Source organism: Pseudoliparis swirei, chromosome 6 (assembly GCF_029220125.1).
Source record: "Pseudoliparis swirei isolate HS2019 ecotype Mariana Trench chromosome 6, NWPU_hadal_v1, whole genome shotgun sequence".
NCBI lineage: Eukaryota > Metazoa > Chordata > Actinopteri > Perciformes > Liparidae > Pseudoliparis > Pseudoliparis swirei.
The window spans coordinates 9375170-9384153 of NC_079393.1; the positions used below are offsets into that span (position 1 = coordinate 9375170).

At 42.7% G+C, this 8984-nt stretch overlaps 1 protein-coding gene across 1 annotated transcript; it reads left to right on the plus strand.

Moving 5' to 3' along the window:
• The first annotated feature begins 1851 nt into the window (after positions 1-1851).
• taf3 (TAF3 RNA polymerase II, TATA box binding protein (TBP)-associated facto) lies at positions 1852-8984 on the plus strand. Its single transcript, XM_056417432.1, has 7 exons — positions 1852-2207; positions 2648-2890; positions 3417-5242; positions 5329-5411; positions 6080-6344; positions 6492-6598; positions 8066-8984. The coding sequence occupies exons 1-7, from the start codon at positions 2042-2044 to the stop codon at positions 8178-8180; spliced, it is 2805 nt and encodes a 934-aa protein (XP_056273407.1). The 5' UTR covers positions 1852-2041; the 3' UTR covers positions 8181-8984.

Genomic DNA, 8984 nt, shown 5'->3' on the forward strand with positions numbered 1-8984 from the left:
TCTTGCACAACAGTTTTTGTAATCTACGCAGCAGACTGCAACGAACAATAAAAGTGAGGAAACTGTTTCCCCTTTCTGCGGTTGTGCTCAAAAAGGCATTTTAACATACTATATTTACCAAGTATGCCATAAGCTTGACTGAGTATGTTTTGCGTTCACACTATGTGGGGATTTTGTGTACATGAGAAAGGCCAGGATATATACTTGCATACACAACGTTCCCACAATGCATCGCCTCTGGGTGCCTTCAGACGAGTTGTAACTCTTGTAAAATGTAAGTAAAATTTGAAAAATAAGATAAGATAATCCTTTATTAGTCCCGCAGTAGGGACATTTACAGGATTACAGCAGCAAATGGGTGAAGTGCACACAAGACAGGATCAAATAAAACAGTCAATGAAACAAAACAGTGTCATTTTTATTAAGTTTTCATATATTTTCACAAGCGTTAAAATTGTGAGAAAGTGTGAGTCACTGCAACCAGAGAGGTCTTACAGCATGCAGCCCAGATATTGTGCAGTTTGGTATTGCAGTATGCAATATTTACTGTGAACAGGCACACAGATTCTTATAATTATGTCAGATCAGTCATATGGACTGATCAAATAAGTATAAGAATGATATAGTAAACAACATAACCCAACAATGAAACAAAAATGAAAAGGATTCAAATTGGTCAAACTGATCAGTATTTATCTGAACATTGCAACCAAAAAAAAGCTGTTAAAAAGACTGGCAGAACAATTGACCCAAACACTTTAGATTTGGGATGTTGTTTAAAACCAATGAGAACGCGGTTTGTTCTTTGGATTAGGACATGTTTACCCTCTCCAATTAAAGGTTTAGGTTGAGGAGGTAAGTGGGGAGTAAGAGCAGATCTGTGGATTTGTTCAGGAAAAGGCACACGAGTTGTGTATTGTCCAATAAAGGAGTAGGCTTTAAAAAATAAAAAAAGACCTGGGATTAAAAGAAATATGGAAGTAGATGGTGTGCAAGAATTCTTTTAGGAATGGTTGACAGAAAAAATACCAGCCTGGGTATAAAAAAAAGAAAATATTTTACACACACACACTGAATTCTTACTTCTGCCTCTACAAGGAACCCTGTAGTACATCGCCTGCAGTTCGTTGCAGATTTGGCCACTGAAACTGGTTAGATTTTAATCTAGAACCACCCGCTGTTTGCAGGTTAACTATTAATTAAACCAGTTAAGTCTTCTGCAATCGTTAATATGAAGCTTAATAATTTACCAAATACCTTCCTACTTGATCTTCTAACACAACAGGAAATTAAACTAGACAGTCTCTTACCGGTTTTAGCCAAAGACTTAATTCAAACTAAAAGGTCGCATGTTTAAATTACGTTACTCTCAACGTACTCGCATAAACAATATATATCACGCAGTACGAGTAAGTAAGATAGTTTAGCTAGTTAAATAGTTCAAACTTAGTGTTGCCGCATCGGTAAAGTGAGTCGGTCTTATATCGGAAATCGCAGACGGCATTTTACTCCAAACTTTCGAGGAGTGACTAAGCGGATGTGAAACGGAAACCAGAAGTAGGCACCGGTGCTTTCTGTGCGTTAAAATAAAAACATGGTTTCAAACTATTCTCGAGCAAATCGCCGGTAACTCCAATCACTCCTCGACACGACGACAATGAGCACCTCACGGGCCCGACGGACGAACCGCCGCCGTCCGCGTTACACATTAACCGCACATTTGAACTGACGCCACCACTTCGTCAAACGGAGTCGCTGCGCATCTTCAGCGGTTCGTGAACCTCTCGAACACCGCGGAGCTGTGGAGGCATACGCTGATTCGTGCGCATGTGCAATCTGGATTTCGGGGATGGGTCTATCGATGGAATCAAGATGGCGACTCTGGCGAAAGCGCCAATATATTTACTGAAGTAGATGTCCAAAATTAACCGCGGTAGCGGGTTTTCTCAAGCCCCCGAGGGGTTTCCGTGAAACATGAAGGCCGGGATCATGTTTTGGGAGAGGAACTGACCGGTATCTATACCGTAACAAAGTCAGCGAGATGTGCGAGAGCTATGCCCGCTCGCTGCTGCGTGTTTCGGTGGCGCAGATCTGCCAGGCTCTGGGCTGGGATGCGATTCAGCTCACTGCGTGCGATCAGCTGTCCGATGTGCTGCATCGATATATCCAGCAGTTGGCCAGGGTCTGCCATCGCTACTCTGAGCTCTGTAAGTGCCTCCTTTAGTAGCCCGATCACTTTTGTAACCCGTAAACTTGAAGTAGTCGATCACGTTGTTGTGGACTGTCTGCAGCTGGCGCCCCCTAGCAAAAGGTTGATGTGTCAAAAAAGTACAGCAGCTACATGGCTAGGTAGCGTCCATTGAGTGTTGTTATTGTGGCTGCGATGCCCCCCAGCTGTGGTCACAACATTGTATTTACCCCTGTTGCATGCATTAGGCCTACATAACTAAGCACTGTTATTTCTAAGAAGATTCACTTCATAGATCTGAAACCTGTTGAACATTACTTCTAGTTTCAAATGGAAACAGGTGGTGCACAATCACCAGCAGACTTTAGCATCCCCAAACAGTGTAATGTAGTAATCAAGAGACTTGTAGAGTCTGAGCGTCACGGTTTTAAAGGGGCTCGTTGTGACGCTGCATTTCAGATGGAAGAACAGATCCAGTCCTGGATGATGTCAGCCAGGCCTTCAGGCTCTTGGGGGTGAGCCTGAGTGAACTGGAGGACTATGTCCACAACCTGGAGCCCGTGGCCTTCGCCCAACAAACGCCGCTTTTCCCTGTCAATAAAAACAACGTCCTGCAGTTTCCCCAGCCTGGAGCCCGAGATGCAGAGGAAAGGAAGGATTACATTCCAGATTACCTGCCACCCCTGGTCTCCTTGCAAGAAGGTTGGTGCATATAAGGACAACATGGACATATCTGAGTTTATGTGTTTCTATTTAGAGTTTTCCATCAGTGGAAAGTAAATATTTTGGAACACATGTTTCAAATAATGTTTTCAACTTGGAGAACATAATATAAAGAATACACACTCACATGCCAGTATTGGGAACATTTGATTCTCAATGGTTCTTATTGTTGTTTGTTGAATTAGTTTTTTTCCAATAATTGTATCCACTAATCCTGGATTAAATAGGAAAAACACACCTCAGTATATCACAACACATACACTCAATCTCTCTATAGTTTCAACACAATTTGAACATTGGAAAGGTTATTGATTGTTTTATCTGGGTGTACCCAATAAACTGGTTACTGAGGCTATGTTACCATATCTTTGGTTGGAAATCAGTTTGGATGGGCCACCATAAAAACCTGTATACGTGTTAAACGAAGTGTTGTGAATGTAAGAATGCTTGGAGGATTATTGAAAAAAGGTGTTTAACTTGTGTTTTTTCTCTATTTCCTCACCAGAAGAGGAGGAGGAAGAGGTTCTTGCTGACATGGGCACTTCAGCCGAAGCTATGCAGGTGGCACTGGAGGAGGATGAGGAGGATATGGATGGGGATGAGACGGTCAACGATGAGAACCACCCACTGAAGAGGCACCTGGACAGTCCTGATGCAGCTCTGGGCATGATGCCGACCTCCAAGATACCACGCATGTACACTGGCCTCAGCCCAGAATGGGGGGTTGAGCCCAGGGAGCCCCTCACCTCTCTCAACCCTCAACGTGTTCCCCCAGGCATGCTGCCTTCTCATGATAGCATTGACCCCCTGTCACCTGAAACACCTTCTGGAGCCCTGCCTTCCTCCTTCAAACCTCAGCCGGTGGTACCAAAACACTCTGATCAAAAGGGCCTTACCACTCCTGGAAGAAAGTCTAAGGTCTCATCGCCTGGCAGCCAACGGACTAAGTCCCCGAAAGGGGTCATTCCTGTTGCGGTGGGTGGTAGTCCCATCCATTCTCCAAAACCGTCGAAAGAAAAGAAGAAATCTCCAGGGAGGACGAAGAGTCCAAAAAGCCCGAAGAGCCCAAAGATGGGTTCAGCCAAAGCATCCCAACCCCAGATCAAGACGGAGAGTATGCTGAAGGTACCGCTGTGCGCGCTGAATGAGAGGATGGGCAAAGAGAACATCCATATGCGTCAAAATATAGAAGACAGGGAGTTAGCCGAGGGCCCCTTCAAGAAACTAGAGCCTGATAACGCAGCCATCGATGACTCCATCGACGTTGTGATTGCCAGAGCGTGTGCCGAGCGGGAGCCCGATCCTTTCGCTTTCTCCTCGGGTTCTGATTCGGATAGCAATGGCTTCTCCAGCCCCAGGAGGCTGACCATCATGGAGCCGTCGACACCGAAACTCTCGATTGGGATCTCCGTAAAAGACACGTCGCCGCCACTTCAGCTGCAGCCACACGCAGGCCTAGGAAACTGGACTATGGATGATTCGATCAACGAGGTGATCCGAAAGGTCAACCAGGGGGGTCCGTCCGCACCCCCGCCCGACCTAGGAGACTATGCCTCGTCAGGATCGGCCTCTCCACCGACTCCGGAACCTTTACTCAAGGTGTTTGAGGAGAAGAACAAGATTGTGTCACCTGTAGACATTAAGAAGAAGCTGAAGAAGGAACTCAAAACTAAATTGAAGAAGAAGGAGAAAGACAAGCCGAAAGACAAAGACCGGGAAAAGGATAAGGGCAAGCTGAAGGAGAAGAACAAGGAGAAGAACAGGGATAAAAACAAGGACTTTTCTAAGGATGGCAAGGTGCCCTGGAAGGAGTTCGGAGTGAAGGACGACGAACACTTCCTGATGCGAGACTTTACTCTGCCCGAGGGCTCCATCAAGATAAAAACCAGAGATGTAGATGCCCCAAAGAAGGAGAAGGAGAAACATAAAGACAAAAAGAAAGATAAAGAAAAAAGTAAAAAGGACAAAGACAAGAGGGACAAGGGTAAAGAGCGGAGCAAGGACGACAGACCCAATAAGTCGGCGCCGGCCCCCTTCGTGCTGAGTGAAATGCCGCCACTGTTCAGCCCCTCCACCTGCCTGCGCCTCCCCTCCATGCTCCCTTCTCTGGCCCCGATCCTCCAGGAAAAGGACGTGAAGAGCAAAGAGAAGGACAAGAAGAAAGACAAGAAGGAGAAGAAGAAAAAGAAAGAAAAGGAGAAGGATAAAGAGCGAGAAAAGGCCAAAGAAAAGGAGAGGGAGAAAGAGGAGAAGAGGAAAGAAAAGGAGAGGGAAAAGGAGAAACGAGAAAAGGAGAAGGAGAAAGAAAAAGAGAGAATTCGATTGGAGAAGGTAACTTTTTTAAATATATTTTGTTGTCATTATGTATCTGTGTTCGGGCGTCACTGAGAAGTACCCTTTCCTTCCTGCTTCCTTAGGTGAAAGTAGACACTCCAGCCGCTCTACCGTCTCCAGTCATCCCCAGACTGACGCTCAGGGTGGGAGCCGGCCAGGACAAAATGTAAGCGCTGAATGACTGTTTCCCCATCACCTCTCGCATCTTACGGGAGGTTTTGTTTTTCTTTCTTTATTCAGATCAAAACTTAAAGATGTTTGTTTCTGCAGCAGTGTTCTCAGGACACACGTTACTACGTTGCTGGGTATCAACCTTCTGTAGAATTATATATTTGTGTATTAGTATGATTATCATTATAGCAGTATTAGAAGCCTCTGCATAAAGCTTCATAGTCTTATTTGCTCTTTTCTTGGGCCAATGATAAAGTTCCTGATATAAATATTTGTATATTTTTAATTGGGAAAGATTATTGGCTTCTTTTATGACATGAAACATTGTTTTTTATGGAAAACGTCATGTGTATACTTTTTTTTTTAAATAGTTTTTGTATTTATTTAAACTCCAGTCTGGAATTGCTAATAATATAGAACAAAATATGTACAGTGAATTTAATTGGATAAGTGCCAGTGAGGTAGAGAGCTTGTTTTCAAGAGACATGAGTGCATGTTATGTTTATGTTAAAAACATATATATTTATAGTATATATTGCACAACACAAAACAATGTAAAAGGATATTATTACGACACATTTGTTCATATTCTTTACATTTCTATAGAGATTTAGAAACGTCTCCTATTTGTGTTCACCAGTCTGTGTCTCTGTCCATCACCAGTGTTATCAGCAAGGTGGTGCCAAATTCAGAGCCCAAGACGCCGGCACCCAAGACCCCCGCTGCCAAGTCAGGACCCGGGAATCGCCCTCGGACTCCCCCACCACTCCCAGTGCTCTGCCCAGTCGTGCCCACCCTGCCCCCACCTCCCTCTCCACCGGCTCCTGCCCCATCATCGCTGCTCCCCGCGGCCCCTCTGCTCTCTCCCACCGCTTCCTCCAAAACACCGGTCCGCAGTGTTGTAACCGAGACCGTCAGCACCTACGTGGTGGGTGCTCTTCTTTTATTCCATCAGAATTAGTGCATGTGATAACACTTTCCCCCTATTTCACGAATATTCACAAATTTATGTGATAGATATTGTGTTGTTGACCAGTGTGTCGCTAACGCCTTCTGTTTCATAAATATGACTTAGATCCGAGATGAATGGGGAAACAAGATCTGGATTTGTCCTGGATGCAACAAACCTGATGACGGCAGTCCCATGATAGGATGTGATGACTGTGACGATTGGTATCATTGGTGAGACTCTTTTCCTTCTCATTCCCTTTTCTGCTCTCATGACTCTCTTTGTACCATGGTGTGTGTTTTTATATAAGATTATAGTTTAGCATTGTTTTCAAATTGAGTCAGTTTCGGACAGATATCAACATCTTTATTTTAACTAGAGGGGTCGGGGAAAAAATAAATTTCTTATCACGTTGGTCCATTCTGGCTCATTCAGTGAAACGACCAGTGAGTTCAACTTAAAAATGTTCAACTTAAAAAAAAAAAAAAATGTGAAGACGTCATGTATAGGTGATTCTCATTTAAAAAGACTCAAATATATGTACGAAATATAAAGTAGATGGTAAAAAGATAAGAAAAAGATAGTGGCATGCTATGTATAATTTAGTTAAATTAAACTTTAGAGCCAACAGCAACAGAAAATACAGTTGTGTAATGTTATGCTCAGTCAAGAGTACGTTTACTTTTTATTTGTACCCATTAATTCTCCGTAGCCATGGAGGTCCATCCATCAGGAGTAAATAAGTCGGGCAGCTTGTCTTTGACTGAATGCACCTGTAATGGAACATAACTGGAGCCCTGTAAACATAAACTTGAGTGATGGTGTTACAACAGTTTAGCGTTGGTTTGTTGTAAGTTTGCAGCGACATAATGCCGCCAAGCCACACAGCTTCGTCCCGTGTCATCGTATCCAACTGGAAAACCATGATGCTTCCAAACGATAGATATCTAATTGTACCAGCTCTGCTTTCTCATTGGCCTTTTCTCCTCCATGGTCCCACTGCCAGTGCAGTCCGGTTTGAACTCTCACACTTAAAAATGTAATTATCAGAATGTACAGAAAGACTTGGTTTCTATAGAGAGTATGAAGCGACCTTATATCTATGGGAATACTTCTCTCGGTGGCCTATAGTATATATATATATATTTATTTTATTCCAGACTCATGAGTCCATAAAGCAACAAACACAACAACAACAACAATGGATAAAATACAATACAATATGAGGACACGGGTACAATCACTGCAGTTAAAATGTCACTTGTGGTTAAAAACAACATACAAACAATTGTTCTAATGTTTTCAGAAACAAGAAAAATACCTCGTATCACTCTGTGTTGGCTCAGTTAAGGCTTTTATATTGACATTTTCTGAGTCATTTAATCAACATTTAAATTGATATATAAAATTCCTCAACACAGCAGTAGTGTGGTAGTTAGCTTTTTCCTGGCGAGGCCACTTGACAGGCTCCTCAGACATTGATTGACGGTTGGTTTCCCCATTTCAAAGCGGGTATTCAGCTTATTTGACAGTAATCATCGAGTAAACTTGACATGTCTTGAACTGAAGAAAGTGCCGTATCGAACTCGACGACGATTTGGGACAAATCCATGTGCTGTAACACCACTTGAAGAATTGTAAAAAAACAAACATCACCATCTTTTCACTTACCTGAACCCTCTTCTTTCTCGTCTGCCCAGGCCGTGCATTGCTATGACGACAGCCCCCCCTGAGGACCAGCAGTGGTTCTGTGTTAAATGTTCCAGCAGGAAGAAGGACAAAAAACACAAGAAAAGGAAACACAAAGTGCATTGAGACTATGCAAAAAGCACATATTTTGGACTTTTTTGGACTTTAAGCCATCACTGAACACTCGTGGCACCGCTGTAAAATAACAATTCAAAAGAAAGTTTAAAATTGTGGCTGAAACTAACATCTAATGATTTTTTAAAGATGTCGGCCATTGCATTGTGAGTCGTTCAGAAAAAAGGCTTTAACCAGCACATATCCAGCCTTAGTTCTCGTGTGGGTTTTCCCTTTTCACCTGTAAATCATTTGCTTGTTGTTTTGGATGTCCAGTCGTAGGAGATCATGACGATTCTGTTTGTATCAAGAGGCCATGACAATTTGTCTCAGATGAGAGCTCAACAATGCAGAGAACCAGAAAACGACTAACATCCATGTCATCATTTCTGTTTCCTCTGTGTTGCCACCAAAGGAATGACGACCAAGTCGAACCTTTCTCCAGTTGTCTGCAGTATCATTGAAATGTCATGTATATAATGAGGATGGCATCAGGTGTGTATAAATGTGTCAATACCAACTTCCAAGCCAAGTGCATTTTGTTCTTAGGATTCTGACTTGTTAAATCCATTTTCAGATATTGGTTTTTAACTCTAATTATTTCCTGTAATTTCTGTACATTTTTTTTAAATTTAAAGTTTTTATTTTTATTTTTTCTTCATATGGATATGTCCTGGAGTTAATACTGTAGCTGTGCTTGTAATGTAATTCGCTGATATTTCAATATTAAAGATGAGTGGTCTGTGTACTCACAGACCGTAAGACGTAAATGTCATTAACATCCAAATTGTACCTTTTAAAATGGATTTAAATATC

Excerpts from the sequence above, each read along its gene's own strand:
- taf3 (XM_056417432.1), top strand. The coding sequence starts at position 2,042 with ATGTGCGAGAGCTATGCCCGCTCGCTGCTGCGTGTTTCGGTGGCGCAG. Across the intron at positions 2,208-2,647 it reads CCATCGCTACTCTGAGCTCT|ATGGAAGAACAGATCCAGTC; the intron begins GTAAGTGCCTCC and ends GCTGCATTTCAG. Across the intron at positions 6,345-6,491 it reads AGACCGTCAGCACCTACGTG|ATCCGAGATGAATGGGGAAA; the intron begins GTGGGTGCTCTT and ends AATATGACTTAG.